This window comes from Erithacus rubecula (genome assembly GCF_903797595.1).
Source record: "Erithacus rubecula genome assembly, chromosome: 5".
Classification (NCBI taxonomy): domain Eukaryota; kingdom Metazoa; phylum Chordata; class Aves; order Passeriformes; family Muscicapidae; genus Erithacus; species Erithacus rubecula.
In genome coordinates, this window is record NC_136687.1 from 55,972,740 (window position 1) to 55,996,663 (window position 23,924).

General features: G+C 37.0%; 1 protein-coding gene across 4 annotated transcripts in view; it reads right to left on the bottom strand.

Moving 5' to 3' along the window:
• TTC29 (tetratricopeptide repeat domain 29) overlaps positions 1-23,924 on the bottom strand; it is a 170,562-nt gene that overhangs the window by 32,961 nt on the left and 113,677 nt on the right. For all 4 annotated transcript variants that reach the window (XM_079305958.1, XM_079305956.1, XM_079305957.1 and 1 more), the window contains exons 8-10: positions 17,033-17,124; positions 11,397-11,520; positions 8,218-8,452 (exon numbers count right to left, since the gene is read on the bottom strand). In XM_079305958.1, coding sequence (XP_079162084.1) covers positions 8,218-8,452; positions 11,397-11,520; positions 17,033-17,124 — 451 coding nt within the window. The remainder of the gene's footprint in view (positions 1-8,217; positions 8,453-11,396; positions 11,521-17,032; positions 17,125-23,924) is intronic.

The window sequence follows — 23,924 nt, forward strand, 5'->3', positions numbered from 1 at the left end:
TAAGAACAATGAGCCTTCTCAAGATCTACAAGAGATGACAAGAACAGAAATCCAGTTATCCTTCAACATATCAGCTGATTCCATAATGTTTGAAATTGCCAACGTTTCATCTCAATTCTCTTCTTACTGCAGCATAATTGCACATACTTGCATGAGTATCAACAAAATGAAATTTAATTTGATTTAATGCTATTCTCAGAACTAAGCTAAAGGTACCAGTGAGAACAAACTCACTCTTGGAGAATTGTACATTCAAGACACTGTTTGGCAGATTGAAAGGTTCCGGAGTCAAAGAACTTGGCTCTGCAATATCCTGAAGTGACATTTTCCAGCAGGAGCCTGAGGTGGGAGGCAAACAGAGGGCTGCAAGTGCTGCACCCAGGATAAGAAGTCAGTGGATACAGCAGCACACATCCCTTTCCCCTCCTGGTTCCTACCAGATGGTTTTCCTTGACACCCTGGGTATGGTTTGAAGTTCCTATTCCTCAAATTCATTGGATGCACAACATGAAGTGAGCAAGATTACTCTAGAGCACAGGCATCCTCCATTTTTCAGCTTCAGTTTTCTATCAGCAATGAGTGAAATGCACAGTGCTAACAGATGCACACAGGCAGCTCTGTGTCTCTGTTCATGTGACCTATAAATACCAGGCAGTGAAATCCACCTTCACAGCAAAGACAGGGCTTGAGTACTGGCTTTCACAGCCACTGGCATTAGCAGATGAATAAACATAAGGTCTGCTTATGAGGGGTGTTGGGCACTCGCAGTTCCCATTTCAAAAACTGCTGTGGAAGATTAATTCCCCACAGGAGCTGACACCAGCTACGTTATATTTGACTAATATCCATAGTAGCTCAACATCCCCCAAATTAAAAAAATATGCCAGAATTTTAAGAAAAGGAATTATATTAAACCACTGCAGCAAACATGGAAAAAATAGGAAAAAACTTTGAATAACAACAATTTCAAATCACTCTCTCCATATCAATTACTCTATTGGATATTTATTAATGTCAATATTGTAGGATAGTAGCTCCATGTTCAAAATTATGTACCTGTATGACACACCATGACAAATACTGAATAATTACTTGGCTCTATGGCAAGACCTGTATGAGGCCTTCCATGGGAATATTCTGTATTACAGATAATATTGAATCCTTTACTGAGTAAGTAGGAATAAGTGGAGGAGCCTGGAGGCATGGTCATCTACTTAAGCATGCATTTGGATCTTCAAGCTAATTAATTACCCAGTTGTGTAAACTTAGTCAATCCATTCCCACAGGTGATTAAGATCCATTTAAAGACCAGTTTGATACTTCACAATTTTCTATTAACCATCTTGTCAAGAAACTCAATAGGAAGTGTGATTCTTTCAGCTTCATTCTCTGATCACAGTGTAATAAAAACACAGAGCATGAAGAATGGTGTGAAAACAGCAGGTAAATACTGAAAAAATTCTCAAAACACTCCTATTGATTCTACTACAAACACAAAAGATATACCTAAGAAGATGTAAGTTGAGATGCCAGCTACTGGGTATAAAGGTAATTGACTTACACTGCTTAAACACTGGCATAAACATGCATAAAATTGGAATTTGGAACGAAGATGTAGGGCAAAAAAGGAGAAAGAATAATTTGCAGTATAAGAGTGAAGAACAGGTAAGCAAACACAAGAGAACAGCAAGGAATGAAGAGAAACAAAAAGAATAATAAATGTTTCAAAACCAGTTCAAAAAAATCACAAAACATCTCTGGTGATTACAGAAAAGAATAAAGAGAGGTGGATTTTTGGGCAAAAGAAATACAGTTTCATAAATACATAAATTGTGGAAGTACAATACTTCACTTTTGAAAACAGATTGGCTTATCCTAAATGTAAATCATTCAAATCTTGACTATCTTCAGGTCACAGAGTCTTAATAAAAACAGCAATTTGTTATTTATAAAAGGAACACAAAAAGATATATCTACGCAGATAAAAGGATGTCAGGAAAAAACCACTCAAAGATGCAGAAAAGAAAGCTGGCTTGGGAAACCCAGGAGAAGGAATGTGTTTGATACACTGCCTGTGACTCCTGAGATGACCTAAGGGTTCTGTTACAGAACACAGGCATTGAACAGAGTTTCTCTGTCTTGGCTTTCATTTTCTGTGGCCAAAGATCGTTGGGGAGCTTTGGGTAAGGAAGAGTTTGCAGCAGAGAGCTGTTTTCATGCTGGCCTGAGGTCTAGACTGGTTGGCATTTCTGCAGACAGCACCAATAAAAGATTCTTTACAAAGTATAAATGAAACAAACCATCTCAATATTACACAAACCCACACAAGTCTGATCTCTGGCTCTTTATGAGGATTCCTTCTCCCTCCTAAACCCACTAGATACACCTCTGCCCATGTGTCCAGCAAAGGAAAGGAAAGGCTGGGCTCGTGGACAGACCCTAGGGCCACCTGAGAAGTTTTCCAACTGGCTGTTCCTACTTTGGCCCTGCCTCCATCAGGGCACTGCCAGAGCACAACTCCTGCCAGCTGGTTCATTTTGTGACTCTTCTCTTTAGTCAAACCTAAAAACCCTAGGTGCCTCAAATCAAGGATTTCTCCTTGAACAGGGCTGGGCAAGAGATTCAATTACTTTTGCACCATTCTATAAAATCAGGCAGGACTGAACTTCTGCCCTGAGAATGTTCACTTTTTAAACTGGAAAGGAACTCCACTTATGTAGAAGTACTGACAATGCAGTGCACAAAACTATGCTAGTTCAGTGCATAAAGCTACACTAAAGGGTCTGACAATATACTGCAGTTTGAACATCACTTCCAACTCTTTTTGTTCCACAAGAAAGAACAATTCACCTTATTTAGGAAACCATTTTCTGCTGATCTAGGGAGCTTGTCTGAGAAAACACAGCTGGATGCCAACAATATTTAGCAGAGGATATGTCTAAAGGAAATGTGTGGCAAGATTTAAATGGTTCCATACGAAACATCAGATGGCAAAAAGCCTAGATAAGATCCAAATTCTCCTCTGGGTAGAATGTTTTTATATAACTATTGATGACAAGAACACTCACAATCACAGTGAGGGTGATAGTGATTTTTTTGAATCTGTAACACCTCTTAGTCATAAAAAAACTGCCAGCCATCAGCAAAGACTATGAAGAAACTTTTAACACATTAATCCATGTTTAAACATGAAAATGTTCCATGAACCCTCCTTTTATGGTACAGGCAATACCCACACCTGACCTAGATCTGATCCTGTCTAGCAATTCCCAATGATATACATTGGTACTTAAAAGAAATCACAGTAACCCCCCCCCCCCCCCCCCCGGATATTGCATTTGTACAAAGCATGATAACACTGAATATCAACACTCCCCTCTTTTCAGACAAGCTTCAGCCATCAAGAGAAAATAGAACAAGCTACTGCACCCCTGGCAAAACTGACACGTTTATACTGTGTTCTCAGGCTCTTGACAGAGAATCTGCTGCATCCAGCCACTGACCACAATGCGCTGAAAAACCTCCCTGCCACCCTCAGTTCTTCTCTTCACACTTGATTCTTTCTGTACTCCAACCAGTAATCACTCTCACTTGCTAAAAATATCAGTATATCTCTATGCACACTTAACACATACTTAAAAAACAAATCCTAACTAATAATAAATAACATATATGATTCACATAAGCTGATTTTCAGAAATTCCATGCCATCAACATTTATACACAAGCATGGTCTATTTCAACACTTAGTAAAGACTGTATTAAGATTTAGTTAAGAATATTTTAAGAGTATATCTAGCATTAATATAAAAAATAATATTTTTAAAAGGTAAAGGTGAGATAAAATTTAGAAAGTGATGAATGCTAGGTGATGTGAATAAAGAAGACACAGCACAAGTTTACCAAATCTTAAACAAAAAAAGACAGAATCACCTCTCAACTTTTTGTTTTCCTAAATATATATATTGCAGAAGCCATCCTGTGAATTTCAGTAGGGGACTGAAGCATTTGAACTACTTTCAAAACAGACTTATTAAGAAGTGAGCCTTTGTGCCTCTGGCACAGGGACAGCCTTAGAGTCTGTACTTGGTCAGACACCTCCTTTATATAATTCAAAGTCATAGTTCTTATTTACCAGTGTGAACAATAATGTCTATAACTATAAACACACACTATATATAATGAACAATAGTGTGTATAATTCCCCTACTTCATGTTCAGCTGCATTTTCTGAGAAACTCCAAAATCTGTCACTAAAATCCTTTCTGTTTCTCCCTATCTCCAGAATAGCACACAGGGCACAGACTGCTGAGAGGGAGGAGGTAACATTACAAGTTTTCCTGGAATTAGTGTACCTTAGACAAAAGTGACAGTAAAAAAAAAAGCAGTTCATCCCATTATGAAGCAGCCTGTTCTGCTGTTGGACATGATTCCAAAAATGGCACATAAATTACACAGCTCTGGTAAGTTACAGTAGAGAAATGTTAACTGAATTTGTGTAGCATAATCCTTCATCTCATACCTCACTTCTGACTCTCCCATCCTTTATGGATAATCCTTTTATTAATCAATGACAAAGTTACACATATGTTCAATCTAAAATGCACCTGGTCAGATCACTCTTTTCTAAAACATCAGAAATTTTGTGCTAGCCACACAGAAAAATGACTACAAAACATCTTAAAGAGCTTTCAAAAATATGAATTAGTAGGATGAAAATGTAATTTTTTACCAATACAAAAGGACATAGTCACACTCTGGAATGTGCTATTCCTTACATCCATGAGAGGAGGCTGGAGAAAGAATATTGAGGGACTACATATTTGGGAGTAAGAGCAAAAGCTTGTTGGACTGTATTTTCCAAACTATATGGTTAGCTGGTCCTTGCATTTTAAATTATATTGAAGGCTGCTCAGGTGTGGAATACTAGAAATAGTCGTGATCATGCTGAAGTTGATAGTACCAGATAATTCCACTGATCACAAGATTTCAGAATTTATGACAACAGGCAGTATTTAAAGCTATCATAAAAAAACTCCAACAAAATAAACCCAGGAAATCTATGGCAAAATGTGTCAATTTTGTTAAGTTCTCCAAAGTCAAGTAATGTAAATCTAAATTGTCAAAAGCACATGCTATTGCTCCAGAAAACAACTGAAGACTTTGTAGGATGAAGAAAACAATGCATTTTAAATCTATTCTTAAAAGTGTTCAGATGATTTCAAGCGATCAAGGGCTCTTGCTCAGGCACAGCCCTGCCAGATGCAAAAACCTGGACTGAGAGTTGCCAGACTCACAGAAAGCAATTTCTGATCAGAGTTTCATGTAATCAACATGCAAAATCTGATTCAAAAATTTCCTGCCTTCAGCACCTTTAATTATTCTTCCTTCCTCTAGAAGGCAGCAAGTCAGGTGATTATTTATTGAAAGACCTGTGAAATGTTTTCTCATCAGACAATGTTAGGCTGTAGGCTCCTTCTTAGGATTTTATGTGGAGTCACAGTGCTTTTTGCCTACTGATTCTGCTGATAATGTTTTTTTATCCATTTTGCTAAACATAAAAAGAACAATAAAATCATATTTGTTGTTGCAGGGGCATCTCACAATGATATAAATAACTCTCTTGTAGTGAAGTCAGGTGACTGAGTCAAAGGCAGCAGATAGAAACACATTCTCCTTTGCATTTTTAAACATTGTTTTCCGACAATCCCATCCCTTCTGCCCATGATAACTCTGGTCCATCTATTTTATTAATAAATGTTGAGGTAAATTGAGTAATTAATGGTTCTTCCTGCCTGGTTATTGAAATGATTGATTAAGAAAATAAGTCTTGGTTGAAAGACATAAGGTAATATAGCAGTACTTGAATTTAAATGTAATTCTTCCCCCACTAGCCTAAGTTTTTTTTTTTTTTTTTGCCTAAGAATACAGAAATTACTCTTATTTTTTTGACACAGGAAAATTTTTCAGTCAGAAGTGTTAGAAATAAAAACTTACTGCCTTTTTTCTCCCTTTCATTAAATTTCCCTGCGGATTAAGAACTACCATTGTATCTTGTCTTTCTCTGTTCTATCCTCAAAAAGACTGAGAAAAATCTAGTAGGTTATCAACACTGAGCTGTTTGAAAGAGCTAGAAATACTGCTCTATTATCACAGCAGGAATTTCCTAAGTGATGAGTTCATCATAGGATGCACAGACATTCTCCTGGAAGGTAGAATAAAGGCTGTACCTGAAACTCAAAGCCAGCAAATCCTAATCTTGAATTGGTGCCAGGTCATGTTTTGCCAGACAAAGATATTAAAAATGTAATGCCAGTACTAACGAGAAATTTGGCACACGAAACATGAAGAATGTTACAGATTGTGCTGACAGTGTGACACTATGTTTTCCTGGATGTAATCTGGGTATCATGAGAGTAAACTTGGAGCATTAATGAGAAGAATGATATTGAACTGGAAGAGCTGCTAAATATGCAGTAGCCACAGGGTTCCTGGAGTGAACTGGAACTGAAATGAAAACTGCAATACTGAAAGTAACAGAGGGTAAACTAGGCAGATATACAGAAGGAAGAGAATCTCAGCAGGCAAAACTTGTTTGTGGTACCATGCTTGCCAGGACATAAAGGGCTTTTCTAATCATTCTCTGTTTATCCCTGAAGTACTGTTAAAGAGGAGCAGCATTCTCAAGCTTAAAGGGGCACATATAATTTCAGGATATAAATGAGTTGCATAACTGATTGGAAAAAGCCATGCATAAACATTGAACAGAAAACACCTTTAGTTGCAAGAACTAAAATTCATATTGGAAATACAAAGTTAATTCTATGTCTTTGAGGTTCCTGTGGGATTTTTTTTTTTGCTGTTGCCATTGATAACTTTTGTTTGCCTCCTATTTGTATCAGCTACAATTAGTGATCCTTATACAAAATGTATATAAAATTCTTTTATTAATTCTTTTCTGAGCATCTCTGTTGGAATTCCTGGCATTTGCACTGCAGGTCTAGACAGGAGACACACCCCCAAATAACTTTGACAACCAACAAAATCTGTCAGTGTGCTAGATGTACACTTATTGAGACACAAATCACAAATATAGATATGTATAGCCATTGAAGAAGTGTTACCATCGCTAGAACTTTAAACAGAATAGCTAGCTAATTTATCTCTCCAGCCTCCAGATGCATGCCCTTGTTCCATAATTCTCAGTAGCTCCCAGTGTAGCCTCTGGTATTCTGGCTCCTGTTAAAACTGCTAATGTCTTCAATTACCACTTATTTTATGCACAAAATTCACCACTGAAGTGATACTTAATTTTCTACTTCTATGAAAGGGTGAGATACACAAGAAAGCAGCAGTCAGGCAGTTCTTTGTCTTTAGGAGTAGGACAATTGAGGGAATAAGAAAGTAACCCTGAAGCTCCACATTGTGACTGCCCCAGTTGTCATTTATTTCCACTGTACTCCAGATTCACATTCTTCACAGGAATGCAGAGCAGGAAGTTTTAAGGTAGAGTAGACTTATACCTGCTCCCTTCCTCAGTACAATACAGTTTACTACTATCAGTACTTGGAGATAATGCATAATTCAGCTTGTCTTGTATTAATGTATTGTACAAGGGAAAAAGAGCAAAGAAAATTTAACCCATGAAGAGAGAGGTCTACTCCACACAAAGTCCTCCTCTGCTCTTTCTGAGATTAAGGAAACACAGTAAAGAAAGCAGATTTGCTTTTATTTTTTCCCTTTCTCTCTAATGTCAAGTACAAGGATACAAAAAAAAAAAAACAAACCACAAAAAAAAACCAGCAATGTGCTTTCCTGGATTCAGAACTATGTCAAGCAGAAATCACTTCTCACTTTTAGTAACAGGGATCTTATTTTTGGATGCACTCAGAAAGTGTACTGCAAATCGAGATTATTATTCTTTCCTTTAAAGGCTAAAACAATTGTGTTTTGACTAAAATAGGTAACTGGCAAAACAACACTGAAAAAAATGGAAGTTACCATCCAGAGAAACTACTACTATCCATTTCTCCCTATTACATTGTATTTTAACTTCTTTAATTCAGCCTTTAAACCAAGCGCACAAAGGAGCAAAGCCCAACCTCCGTTCCATACAAGGATTAAACCCGGGAAATAATTTAATAAAACTCTACAAGAAAAATGACTTAAGTGTTGAGGACAATGCAGCACTAATGTGTTTCATAAGCACTGCCTTACCAGCTGGAAGAGGGTCAGTGCACATGTCACTTCTGTTTTGCTTCCATTGCAGCAGGCACTGCAGGCTGAGGGGATCGGCGGCTGCTGCTACGTGGCTGTTGAACGCCACCATCAGCTGGTGAGCCTTGGCAATGCCACAGTAACTCGCTGCTTCAGCCACCAAGGGCAAATCCTTCAAAGCTTTTGCTGCCTCAGAGGCCTGGCTGAAATATTGCAGAGCTTCGTTATACTTCCCCTAGTTAAGAACACACACAAAAAAGAAAATAATTTAAAAACTACTGGTAGTCACCTGTATTTTACCTTGATATTAGAGCCCGCTCCTCTGATGCCTCAGAGATGTGGCAGCCCACAGAGTGACTCATGGCAGGGAATTAAGCAATTCACTCTGCCTTGTAGTTTTCTAACCTCTGAAATCAGATAACAATGCTCATATCTTTGAATTTAATAGGTTTTTGGCTATCTCTGTAGCATTTTGAGCATAAAAATCCAAATAGATTAAAGCTAAGTATCAATAAAGATTGCATTTTAGAAATTATTACAATTGTTTCATCGAGTTCAAGGAAAGATCCTAATTTATGGTGGCATTAAATCAAAAAAATAAATCCTAAAAATGGAAAAAGAAGAGGATAATGAAGTGATAGATTTAATCACAGAAAATAACAGAAATTAAAATTTACTTATTTATGGGGGAAGAAAAGGATATGCAAAAGCCCAGGGATAACCTTAATCACAAAAAAGGAAAGAGTAAAAATGTTCAACTGTTGCTGAATAGAAAACTCAAGTAATTTATCTCTATCCTGCTGTTGGTATGGAATTCTGCTGCCCTGATGCAGAAACTTCCTGACTGAAAACATTTTCAGAGCTGTCTTATCCTTTCACTCTCATCTTGATTTAGTAAGATTGAAATTCCATTCTGCACAGAGCCTGAGAGGAGAAACTCCAACTGGTACCTGTTTCACTTGATCCCACTTTTTGGGATGAAAATTCCTATAACTGGTAAAATAGGCTTTTAATTAAAAAAGCAAAAAAAAAAAAAGAGCAATTCTGCTAGTCTTTCAGCTTTGTTTAATACAGCAGAACAGCAGAATTAGGCCTATGAGAACCCAGCAATGAATAAAGAATGATAAGCTGCAATATAATGAAAAGCAGAAACACCTACTTACCATACTCAAGAGAACTACAGCAGGTTAAGTGATGCAATTAGTGAGAGGAATGCAGCAAATCAGACTAAGAAACTTGAAAAAGGTTAAATGAGAAATTACAGAGTGCATAATGCAAACTTCAGAGTGTATGCATTAAGTAAGCAACTTCATTAAGAAACTGGGGAAAATGAGACCTAATAGTTGTGCATAACACACAGAGGCATTTTAGGAAACAAGAAGCATCTGGGTAAAACAATCACAACTAGAAAGCAAACTGTGTGTACAGCATTAAAGAAAGACAGTGCCGGTGAGGGAACAGTGAGATGAGAGAACTGGAAAGATACACTAATAGTATGGACAGAGCAAAGTGAATATGGTGAAAGTGATTTGTGTTTGGAAGAACAGGAAGAGTTATATCCCTGGTTTACTAGAGGTCCCCATGGATAGATCTGGACATAAACAGAGAGATCTTTAATTTGATGGACAGTACTACTGCAAATTTTATCACTGGGGGATGTACAGAGTTGAATAAAAGGACCCTAATAATGACTTAACTTAGAGAATACTGGTGATGACAGCTGACACCAGCAGGCAGTGATCCAAAAGAGGAAATGTTAATTCACACTCAGTTTTGGTAAACACTTGACCTTGCAGAAAAAAATATATAGGAAACAGGGAATTGCAAACTTCAAGACTTTTAAATTTATGTTTAAACTAAATATTTTATATACATTAATAAGATTAAGTTACTGTATTTGTGCCCTTCCACACCACTGCCCCAGCTCAAGGCAGAAAATTCTGAATTGAGAAAGAGAATTTAAAGAATAATCAAATAGAGATTAGTTCTTAAAATACCAGTTCTATTGAATTGATTATTAGTAATGGTGGAAGAAGGAATGAAATACAGAAGTAGTGAAACAGAATTTATCTAATTGTTTTTCAGATTTGAAGGAGAATAATTCAGCACATTGTCATATCACCCTGCTTTCTTCTTAAGTTTCAGATCCATTTTACAGTTACTTCATGAAATTGTTAAAGACCTTAAAACTTAATTTTCAGTAGGAAATTCAGCATTTGTGCTAAAACAAACGTAAACAGAAAACTCTCAGGCTAATTTAGAGATTATAAAATAAAAAAATTCTGCTCATGAAATAACAGGACAAACAGGACAGCAATTTTGGTAGTTGGAGTTCTCTGTAAGAGAACACAGAAAAAAAAGGGTCATTCAGGCAAAGTGGAAGTGAAAATGGGAAAGTACTCTGTTCAATATATTACACACTGAACATATGACAAAAAATATGCAACAAAAGAGAGAAAGGGTATTTCTATTTTTATTTTACTCATAATTGAAGTGTTTCCTAAGTTCCAGCATACAGAAAAATTATTTTTATTATTATTGTATCTAAATAATTTCGTGTAGCAATTCAGCTCTAAAATAGGTGTTAAAGCATGAATCTTTCACTTTTGCAGCAATGTCTTTAACCTTTTTGATTTCAAAACCCAAGTGTTACTGCAGTGCAAGCAGAGACAGAAAAGAAAGTCCCTCCACTGCTAACAGACATTTGACAAACTTCTTGCTGCTAGAACCCATTTCATAAATTTGGTTGAGAGAATGTAGAGAAGAATTGTAGCCAAGATTATAAACAGCCCATTAGTATGCAATGAAGTATATATTCATGTATAGAGCAATAAAATTTCATTTGCATTAACTAATGACTCTTTATGGGCATATATGGCCCCAATGCCAATTTGGATGAACATTTTTCACGACATGTAAAGTTTGTCCTGATCTGAATTTGTGGTTTTTTTATTAATTTGATTTAGAACAAAACTCTGTGTTAAATATGATGTGAAATTTTCACCTTTCCCAGAAAATTAAGGCACATTTCATTTAGTCACGCACTGATTTCTCCTTGGGTAGCTCCTACAAGATGCAACACATGGATCAAATGCTCCTGTGCCATCTCATAGGCAAAACCAGATTTTACCAAGAAATAAATCAAGTTGTTTGAGATCATTACAACAAACAGTACTTACTGTTTCATTGTGAACTTTTCCAAGTAACATATTTGCATCCACCAGACTTTGGCTTAGATTAGCACTCTCAGCATCCTTCACAAACTCTCCCAAGTACTTCACAGCCTCATTTGATTTTCCCTGACTGAAACAAAGGACAGGGACAAAATGAAATATTTACTCAGATGGCTTCTTCAAATGCTGAAGATCTGCCCCTTGTTCTGAAGCAACTTTACTTTGTGATGACTCATCCATGAGTGGATTTTATTTCCAAATGGCCTCCAGCACTACCTGTGCTGAGCCCAAGGAGACTACTCCATACAGAATGTCTGAGGGCAAAACTGGATCCTTTCAGCAAAACAGAACAAAACTTTCTTTCAATATATTGTGCCATATTTTAAAGCCAAGAATGAAAACACAGGTGGATGATTTAACAGGGCTTTTGGACCTTCCACTATTTAATTTTTTTTCCTACTGAGCTGCTGACAGTATCTTCAATTCAGCTGGACTTCCTGACATCCTGACAAAATAGGGGAAGGAAGTATGAAGCTGGTTATTTCAGTAAGGCTTTCTGTCATTCAGAGCTGCTCTAGAACCTGGTGGTGCAGCAGCAGTTCCATACAAGTGCTGTATCTCAGTTCTGGGGTGGCAGCCTTTCCCTGGAACACAATACTGCCCTTTGGCTGAGTGGATCAAAGGGTCACACAGGCAAACCTATAAACTGTGGGTTTCAGGTGCCACCCCCAAATCCCAGTGAGCTCAGAGCAACCTGAGGTCACCGCTGCATCTAACTTGAAAATTGGCTAACGTACTTTGACAATGACATTTGCAGATTTCCTTTATATTTTTTAATAAAGCCAGTCATATTAACAATATCAGATCTCAGCAGTGTGATTGCAAGATATAAGACAGGCATCTGAGTTTGCTTGTGACTAAGGCATCGTGCCCTTTTTCCCTCTAAGGCCAGAGTGTTCCTCCAGCTGACCTCAATATCAGCCATGAACTTGAGTCATTAATGTAGGAGCATAGCATGCTGAATGTCAAGGCACCAAGTAAGACAGAATATCCAGTTTGATTAAGAAATTCACAAAAATAGGAGTTTCTGTAAGTGATAAAGAATTGTAATTTATTTTCTTATCATCTTAAGCCACCTTCAAATTATATTCCTGCAGCAAATGATGGCCTGGCATCTATTCACAATACAGTTTTATTATAAACTATATTAGGGATATGTGCTTTCAAACTCTTTTATGCTATTGGAGTAATTATAACAGCCTGCCATGAAAGCTTAACAAATTTAAAATATTGCAGTGATTATCTGCATGTGACTGAAAGGGCAAGATTACTACAAAAGGATGCTAAATCACTGCAAACAAACATTCTTGAAATGCTCAGGTATATGCTACTGTAACATTTAGTGGTCAACTAGCAGACTTGGATTTACTAAAATTTCTCAATTTAAGTATTTTATTACCATGAGAATATGAAACATACCAGACTGTAAACATTTACCAAATGTCAAAAGGCTTCTAAATTTTAGAATTAGAACCACATATTTTTTTAACCTGTTTTTTTTTTTCCCAAAGAAAAGAAAATCAAATGTTTCCCTACAGATATACAGTGTATGTTTTATATAAGTTAAAGGACAAGGTTAAAGTGTTAGACAAATATTAATTTCAGTTTTTCTAGTTTTCTATATGCAGTGCACAGGTGCAACTTGAAGAGCATATTATATGGTATAATCATTAAATCCATTCAACCAGACCTTTGAGAGTTAAAAACATATATTCTGAGGAAAAGGACTCCTTGGTCCAAGGAATGAGAATGAAACAGTGCAGAATATTTGTGTATCAAGGTGATTCCAGTTTCCAATTGGGAAAACAGGACTGTTAACACCCACATCCCCTGACAACTGTCCAATTATGTATATCACACTTGGCCTACTGTTTGCAGTAGAAGTAATCAATAAAGGATGTGGTTGAGTGAACATAGATTTTGGTTGAACCAATGCATGAAAACTTAATCATTTACTCAGAGTGGAGAAATCAAATAGAGCAGAGATGAAACAGCCACTAAGGGGTTTGTTGATTGTGCCACCAAGTTTGTGGGCTAGAGGCTGAAAGTAATAAAGCAAATGGAATCAGTGACAGGAGAAAATGTAAAAAGGTTTTCTTAATTTCATGAATTAATAGAAATGTTTTGATGTATTTTTGGCCATTTTTTATTCTTCACATCTAAACTTCTGCTCCACAAATAGAAAATATGAAAATTGCTAGGGCATATAACCTCTTTGAGGAAAACAAGAATCAATTTGATACATATCAGAAAGATATTTCTCACTGTAAGAACTTCACTTATGCCAGCTAGCAATCAGTTGGTACAGTTTAACAATTTTTCAAAGGAAGTACTTTTAAAAGCACTACAGCTTGAGATATTTAAAGTATGCTAGAAGGATTACTGAAACACTTTATCCTGCACAAGACCTGGTAACATGATAAACAGGTCTTTCCTACTCAAAGGGCTAATATTATATAGTTCCTTCAAAAATCTACATGTTATTTTATACAGCCATATACTTTCTATCTCCTTAGACATCACATTCCTAAATGCATAAAATGCAATTTCCTAAAGATATAGTCAGTCATGATCCCACAGAACAGTTATGATGACTTCAGCAGAAGAGATTACACATCTACAGCAACTCATTTTCCAGTTTCATGCTAAAATGCCCTATGAGATTTTTACCCCTATTAGACTTTTATGAAAATATGCACCTTTTATAGGATTGCTCATGTGATGGAATTGGATGTATAAATCATGTGTCCACAAGAAGTCATTACCATGGTGGACACTGGCAGAATAAGTCAAGAACATGATGCTATTATGTCAGATTCTTTCCCCTGGAAAATGACAAGACTAAATGCACGTGATAAAGATTTTCAGTTTCCCATGGTCTCTGGAAACATCTGCAGCAAAGATTTCACAAAATATTCCAAAGCCACAGACAAGTTCTGAGCCATTCAGGAGGGCTCAGGCACTTTCTCCCATCTGTCATAAGGAAATAAGTGCAAATTCTCACAGAAATTATGGTTGCAATGCATTATTTTTGGGAAACAGTCATCTTCCTGTGAAGATGTTATCCATCAAATTTAAAATTATTTACACAAACCTAGCCTAGATCAGATAACAATACAAATGAAAATTGAACAAGCTGAATATGGGGATTCTGTCACCAGCAGTAATTCTTGGTGCATTTATCCAAAACATTCTGTGTCCAGCTCTGGCATCCTCAGTACAGGATAGATATGGACTTGTTGGAATGGGTGCAGAGGAGGCCACCAAGATGCTCAGAGGGCTGCAGCACCTCTCCTATGAAGACAGGCTGAGAGAGCTGGGGTAGTTCAGCCTGGAGAACTTGCCAGGGAGACCTTGCAGCATCTAAAATGAGCTTATAATAAAGATGGGGATAAACTGTTGAGCAAATGTTGGGCATGCTTCAACAGGACAAGGGGCAAGGGTTCTATACCGAAGGATGGTCGCTTTAGGTTAGATGTACGGAAGAAATATTTTACAATGAGAGTGGTAAAGCTCTGGAACAGGTTCCCCAGAGAGGGTTGGTGCCTCATTCCTGGAATTATTCAAGGCAAGCCAGGATGGGACTTTGGTAACTTGATCTGGTTGAAGATGTCCCTGCTCACTGCAGGGGGGTGTACTAGCTGACCTGTAATGACCCCTTACAACCCAAACTATTTTATGATTCTATCATTCTATGATTCACAGGTGCCCAGATTTTTCCACATGTAAGTTTCTCAAACAACTGAAAGTTGCTGAGAACCATAATGATATTTTACAGGGTTGAAGAGCTAATGCCTATTACATAACCAAAGCTCTTCAAAGCAGGTACATATGTAAGGTATTTAATTTTGTCAATGCTCTCATGGCATAACTACCAGATAGGTTTTATGAAAAGTACAACAGTCATTTTCCAGAGAAAGGGTTTATGGTTAGGTCTTCACTAAGAAGACCCAATCTATTCTCAGATCTATTCTTCAATAGATTAAATCCCTGATCCTATACATGAAATTGAACTCCTCTTTCACCTTAATTAATCATATTATTCCTCTTCTAGGAGAATGCCTTAAATAATAAACTGAGGAGTCTTACTGGTCTCAGTATCTGATCCCACTGCTCTTCATCTACTGTTCTTTTTCAAATTGCAACAACTGGACAGCAGTGGGACTGTCCATTCCTGGATAGCTAAAGAATGCTCCCAGAAGGTGTGGAATACAGATTTGATGCAGAAGAAAATCACTAGTCACTCTGTCTTTAGTCTGCCTCTAAGAAAAGAATTGCATTGGCATGGTCTTTCAGATGAAGGATTTAGCAAACTGATTCCAGAAAGATCTCAAAATCTGCAACAATAAATGCATGTGCCTTCATTCCAGAATGCCAAAATCACAGAAAGGAAATTAATATACATGGTTTACCAGGGATGTTCTCTTGACTATCTTAACCCAGCCTCTACACAGACTGCTGCTTTTTGAGAATACAAGAAGCTCATGAATGCTAATGAGAGCTCAGAAAACTTTGTACTCATTGCAAAGCCAACCATTGCAACAGCTGGTATTTTAGCTACTAAATTTTCTTGGTTAGGCTTTAAGAGAGTTTTAAAACTGGGACCTGGCATTCTTAGTTTGTTCTGTGTCTTTTCAAATATCTTTTCCCATGTCCTTATCTAGGATGCTCAGAATACATGTAGACGTGAATTATGCATCAGAGAGCTGAAGAGGACTGTGGTTGTGGCTGATCCCTATGTGCTTGGATAAGGACAAGAGACAAGGGATCTGACTCAAAGAGGAGAACTTGCTCTGCACACTGAAATAAGCCTGGGGAAAAGTCCCTCTCCATAAACAATTACCAAGCTCTACCATGCATCATATACACTGAGGTCTTCAAACATAAGATAAATTGAGAATAAGCTTCAGCCTTCACTTTAATCTCTTTTTCCCTATTTAATAATTTCATTACACTACCTTATGTCAATAGTATTTGTGCCTGAACTAATTCACCTGGAGGAAGATTTTAATGCCAGATGCTGAAACAAAAATATTGAATACAAGCATTATATCTGCAACAAATTTGTACCTAGCTACACATGCACAAACCAGAAATGCCTCCACAGAAGAACTGAGTGCAATAAATGCAAATTCACAGTTCAGAAAATATTACACTGAGACACCTGAAGCTTGCTACATTCTTCCAGGTTTCCCCTCTTTCTTAACCTGGAAAATAGCTCTGCATTTGTTTTCCAGAAGAGTAAGGTCCCCCCTGCCCCCCACCACCTCCAAAAAAACCCAAAACCAAAACAACAAACCAAATACACAAAAAAAAGCCCCAACACTTAAAAAGCCCTCAAAATGTGAAAGAAAGAGGACATGTTATAGTTTACAGGGATAGATAGAAAAACTAGAACCATACACTTTAAAAAATGTGTAACTGTTTAAAATAACTTTTGATGAAAGGGTCACTTACTGCAAGAAGGGCACTGCTTAAAATTTAAGCAGTCAGTAATGGGAAGCGACAGACCTCTAACAATTTAAGTCTTTCACAGCTGAGTGAATCTGCACTGACAGTCAGACAAGGATGTGCTAACCTACCTTGCCAGGATTTTGGCTACAGCTGCATATGCTCTGCCCAGGCCAGCAGAATCACAAAGGGTTGTGAAGATTTCTACAGAGGTGTTCAAAACCTGCGAAACAGGAAGATAAAAACAGTAAACACCCCAACAGGAATTTCCAATTTTTCTTCCCCTCCCAACATCTCTGTCCACACAGAACACAAAATTAAAGCTTTCCCACTTCTACAACTGTTCTCTAATTAGCCATAATGGGACTAGGGTTTTGATCCTCATTTATAGTTTGAAACTACTCAATAACTACAAATCAAAAAGATGTAACTTGCATCTTGTATTTTAAAAACTTGTATTTTAGCAATTTGCAAAAACCCAAGGAGGTATGCCCTAATTTGCAGTATAAATTCCCTTATCCATAATTGCAAAGATTTTAAAACCCTGTGCTTTTATGAGTTTCTGATAATCAATAACTTAAGATGGTGTCCTTTGCATTCATACAGTTTTAGAATGATATGCTGAAATACAACTCAGTATTATTTTTCTTTCTTTAATCTGTCACAACTTATTTTAGTACAGTTCAGATGCCCAAAAACTGAATAAATTACAGGTTATACATTTAATCTATATTGGCTTAAAGTACTGTAGACATTGCTGCTATTTTTCAAATTAATTATTCACACACAAGAAGTTTGTTAACCTTAGCTTGAAATCTGCCCTACTATTATGAATCTCCTCTATAACTGAAGACTTACAGCTGCTGAATAAGAATATATGATCTTAATTTAATTTTACATTGACATTACCTCTATTGCAGAATTTCCCTTTTCATCCTTTTTTTTTTTTTTTCCAATGGTGATGACAGGAGAGTGCATATAAAATTAAATCTTATTCTTTCATCCCTCCTCTTTGTTGCTTGACCCAATCTATTACACACATGAGGAAACAGGAAATCTCCAAAGACTCTCTATGGAAATCCTTTTTGCACATTTCCAAGAAAGGAGTAGTGAATGTCATTTACCAGCTCTGAAGGGGGATGGGAGATGCCCAGGGACATATGACAGTGTCCTGCATGCCCCAGGATTCCTATTTATACTGAGGTAAAAGACTGAGCACTTTCTACCATGAGTGCATCCCCTGTCACCGGCAAAGTGCATGGTTCAGGAGAAGACAAACCTGTGTGTGCTAATGCTATGGTGTCACCATTTCCATTGCTATTTCCACCACTCAGCTTTCTTAGTTCTTGAAAGAGTTTTACTACATGCAGCAGCATGCCTAGACACAGCTCTTATTCTTTAGCTACACAAGCTCTGTGTGCACCAAAAGTAGCATCTAATGATGTGCACTGCCCTATTTATCATCCCTCAAGTACTTTCTTAGCAGTAGTATTCTACTGTTGTGTCCTATCCTTGCAGGTCACTGCCAATTGAGTTATCAATGCATTAGGTGTGACAGAAAGGGTACAAAGGCACCTTGGTTAGGAAGTTGTCACATCAGTTCAGAACTCTCCCTAAACTGAACACATACATGATATAGTCAGTGCCTGCAGTACATCCTTCTAATAATCCAGGATGGTAGCAGAAACACACAGGTGTCCAAGAAATAATTCTTGGTATTGCATTTAACTCACGGGACCCATTTGTTGTGCTAATCATGCCCATATTAGAAAACCATATTAGAGTGTCAGAAGGTGTCACAAATGTTATGTGCTGGACTGAAATAATTCTTACTTTAAACCAGCCTCTACAATATTAAACTTGGACACAGGGCCTAAAGTCATTACTATCTTGCACAGAAAAGTTACTTAGGAACCTAAGGCTTTGGCTACTGTACATTTTTTTTTCTATTAAAGATATCAAAAAACTTGAAAAGTACTGATAAACCCAAGGAAAAATCATACACAGCATAGCTGAAGTAAAATGTTGGTTCGTTGCATTGCTGCAACAGCTGTGAGAAAGAAGGAAGTAAATAAATAAAGCCACTCATTCATATTGATGAAAAGTGCTCATTTTGGTCCCAGGTTACTATTACTCTACACAAATTTCATTCTAAATAATGAGGAAATAACGTTAATGAAATCATCTTCATGAAAGGAAGGAAATCTTGATAAATTACCACAGAAAATGTGCCCTTTATGTCTGTATTTCAAATTAGTCCTCCAGCTTCAGGTAACACATAGGGACACAGAAAGGGACACAGAGGCTTGATGGAAATGAGCTGTGTAGTGCCCCTGCATGCCACAACTGCCCAGTATCCATTTATGTGAAAGAAGTGAAGAGGGTTCTCCTCTCCTGTGATGTAATCTATTCCAGGATAAAAAAAATAGGAACAGATAGAACAGGTCGAAATGATGGTTAAACATAAGCGATACAGGATTTCACCCAGAGCCTTCTGAAATTACAGCACATTTTTAGTTTTCATTTAAAACAACAACAACAAAAGAAGAGTTTACATGCTGGAAAATCAAGTAGAATCAACACAGTGATGCCTACCAAAATCTGTAAAAAGCCTAAAACCAAAAAATGGGTGTGAAAACTTTCCTGATTATTTTTATGGGATAGGAACAACCCATCAATCTAACTGGCTTCCTGTGGATAGCACATAGGAAAAGACATGCATGTGGCAGAGAGTATTGAGTGGGCAGAGCTCTGCCAGTCATCTATCAGCTCTCTGGGAAGTAGGTAAACATTGGGAACACACACCATTTGGATCTAATGGAATTTATAGGTTCCCAGTGAAAGTCTACCTTTAGACAGATGCATAGCCAGAAAATGGTTCAATATGTATATATATATCTGTTGGCCATTCAGTGCAGGGGAAAATGACATCCAAGGAAGAGATGGCATAATTAATAATTAATGCTGAAAACTACACAAATGTGCAGTTTTACTGGATGGAAAAATTCAGACAACAAAAGAAAAATCTTCTTATTAAGATAAGATGCTTCTGCTGTAATATTCTACAGCAAATATTGTGTTTGAAAATGTCACCTTGGTGATTTTCTTTTTAATTATTTGTTAATTTGTTTATTAATTAATAAAAACATATATCAATATGTAAATAGATATTGAATAGGACTATGTAAGAATCTACACTGGCAACATATATTAAAACCAGGTTTGGTATTACAAACATTAAGATAAATTTGTTTCTCAAAAGTTGGACAAAGTTTCCCTAGACTCAGAGTTACTGAAGGATTAAAATGTCTGGTTTTTCCTTTATATTTTGTTCTATTTGTTAGGGTTTTTTTAGAATTAGCCATGTACAAAGACTTCTGAGGAAGGAAGCTGTTACAGCAGATTTTTTCCTGATCATGCTTCATTATAAAATCATAAAATTTCCACATTGTTTCAAAGAGAGTTTGATATTCCTAGCAACTAAGATTGTTGTATATGAGGTTGAACAGATTAGAATAATCTAAAGTTCTTTCTATCTCTATATAAAAAATGTAGCCTAAGTTTAACAACATAGCAGTTATAAAAACCACACTGATTCTGGTCACAGATTAGTTTTTAGATCAATGTGACCAAGCACACTAACTATATCAAAATACTTTTGTGGCTCTGTGGAAACACTACTTAAAAAAATCAAATAACTTCAAAGTCAAAGTCAAATACAGAAATGAACAGTGGGTTCAATCACTTTTCCTCCTTCATGCAGGATGTGGGAAGGTAGAAGTTGAAGGTGGACTTCAACTTTGTCTTCCACATGACAGACCACAGGATAGCTCCTGTGGGAGCACCCATTCACAAAATCAACTCTCTTTCTGTGCCTTTGTAGATCTGTTGTGTCTACAATTACAGTGTAAAAATAAACTATTAAGCTCTGATTAAATCCACGAACTAGAACCTGTTTGTGGTATGGCTCTCACACTAATTCTCTAGCTAGTGGTGAATTTCATATTCACCTCCCTTTCCAAGAAAAATAGTGAACTAGTGAGCTCTCAGACCCAGATTTACTTCTCAGTTCTCTGGGCATTATTCCAGGCTGACCCTCTAGGGCTTATTTCATTAATATAAAACAGATACAGGAGCTCCTCCCCCAGGAACTCCCACCATCCAAAATCCCACCCTATATTTTTTATTGTTTTCACACCTGCAATTCTTTTATATGTACACAAAAATACACATGCACACCCTATTAGCATATGCAGGACTCAGAGAAAAGCACAGAGGCTCTGCTGAACACTGATACGTCTGGGAATAATGGACAAAAGAGCAAATATTGAAAATATGAATTTATGTTGAATAAAGAACATCTATCCAACTCAACACAAGATTAATGCTACTACCAGCATTTCACTGTTTTGGTAAAATACATTTCTCTGACAAGCACATTATGAGATAATACTGATTTATAATACTGTAACTTTAAAAAACACAAAAACATTGTTCTGCTCTCAGCTTTAGATTTGATATTGTTGCCAAACTTTATTGGAAATACATTTATTTTGATTTCTGCAAATCTAGCTGCGTTTAGCGATTTCACAGCTGGTGAGCAGGAAAGATGCTTCTGCCTCATTTACAGATCTTGAACATGAATCAGACAATCAAGTGGACCATTAGTCAAAGAGATCAGTAGCTAATGATTCCTGACAGGCACTGCAGTGGCAGACTAAGGCCCAGCCTGGCTAGAAGCATCTGACAGTATTTTTCTGAAGCCAACAATAGGTGTTGGTAGACAGACAATGCAGTCGAGTGAGACTTATGGGACTCACTACTTCGTATCTCTTAAATACTTTCAGGAAAAAAACATGTAGTTCTGGTGGTTGCTAAAAAATCACTTTGATATAGTCAAGTGAAAATAAGAGACAATAGAATTGTATGCATAGGCACTTTGCAGTTCAATGAACTGACCAGTAACTGCCCCAGAAATGCATATTTAAGAATTACAAAAAAAGTGCAGATTTTATTACCATAATTTAAGTGGTTAGACACCTCTGGCCACATTGAGTAAGACCAAAGAAAAGTTTCACAATACATACCCAGATGTATTCTTATTTTTGTCAAAACAGCATGGGACAGTTGGACAGCAAAATAAAATAGTATTGTTCATGAAATGTATTGATCACAATGAGCAGAGCTCATTGATCCCAGGAATATTACACACCAGTATCAACTGACTGGCAGGTCACACCTTGTTCAATGCTAAATTTGCTCAGGCATAGTGAGCATGCAGATAGAAGCTGCACATATTCCATCTGCATGCTCATAGTTCAGGGATACAGAAACTGGGTGCCACACCCAGAAAAGAGGCAGCACTCCCTCCCTGATTTGACTGAGCTGTTAACTTCTCCCTCTCTACTCACAACTAAAATTCACCAACTCCATCCTGTCCTTAGCCACAATCCACTTACACCAGCTATAGTGTTAGATAAATTACTATAAATCCACAAATGTTGTCAATCCTACATAGACAGAAAAAATTCAGCTGTAACTGTCCAAACAGGTCTGTTCCAGAACTCCTATTCAGGGACTTTATTTGGATAACGCATAGCATTAGCACACATATTGGAACAAGGGGATCAGGGACAGGGAAGGGAAAGAGAAGAATCCATTCAGAAGTTTGTCCAAGTCAAATCTCAAGAGGGAACACCCTTGTTGAAGACTTTCCAGAGCTAGGACACAGCTATCACTGAGGTGCTGCTTGGCTCCACTCTCCCTGTGGGTAACTAATCCAGTCCACACTCCTCCTCCCCTGATCTACTGGGCTATCAAGTGCAGTATTTACCTTCATGCTCTACAAACACTCAGCAATACATGCTTCAGGTTACTTGTGTGTGCATCTGCTTGAAGGATTAAGGAAGGGAAGACAAACATTTCAATCATTCTTTAACAGTCTATCAACATCAGACCTAAGGCTCTTTGCCTGTATCAAGTCTTGTCTGCTTCATATAATACTCAGGGCATGTACATTTTGCTTTGATTCTGAATGGATGATATGTAAATACAAGTAACTAATTGAAAAAGTTCCTTTCCCCAGAGTAAATTCAAACTTCCATTGGCTTTCACAAGGTCAGGAGTTCACCCTGTATGCTTCATTTTGCTGCACAGAAAGCTTGAAGAGATTAAATGTACAGATGATTGAATAAACGTTAATTTTTGTTTCTTCTTTACTGTCCTTAATTCTGGCCTTCTGTGCCACCAATAATTACATTAATTAACAACTTTGCAATAATGATGTAATAATTTTCTTATTTCCTATAACTCATAAAGGGTTTTATTATTCATTCATATTCAAAAATTTTTTAAAAAGTCATCCAGGTGCTTCAGAGCAAAAAAAACTACACAAACATCAAATCCAAGTATTTTCATTTACTATTATTGTAAAATTTGAAATTTTCACCACAAAAGATATTGCCCTAGTAGAAGTTATTGCAATCTATATTTAGGACAAGAATGTAATGTTTTCCAAGCCAGCCATTGTTGACATATTTCTTCAAAATAAAGCATGGCTTAACAGTCTGGAGTGAAGAAGCTTCATCTGTTACCCTTTAACAGCAATAAAAGAGGAAAAAACAGTTTATGTATCCTTTCCATCCTGACAGATGTGACAATAGCTGGAAACACTGTGCCTGCCAAGAGCTTTTATCAAGTATGTTATAACAACTAGTAATAAGTGTAAATAATAAATGGCTACGATCTTATGGGAAACGGTGGCAATACTAAACAATTTTTGGTGCTTGCTGATGGGAGTCTGCTAGTCCTGGAATTCCCTGGCTTCCCAGTAGAGTTTTGGCCTGACAATAAACAACAGTTTAATACTTTATCTAATCCCAGCCAGGAGGTAAGTTCAACAGCAAGCTTTTGCAGATGTTCACATCCAATAATCTATTCATAATTGATGAAACAGGGAGGTCAGATGTAATGGTTGCTACTATTCCAGCAACAAATAAATGGTTATTGACAAAACAAGGCAGT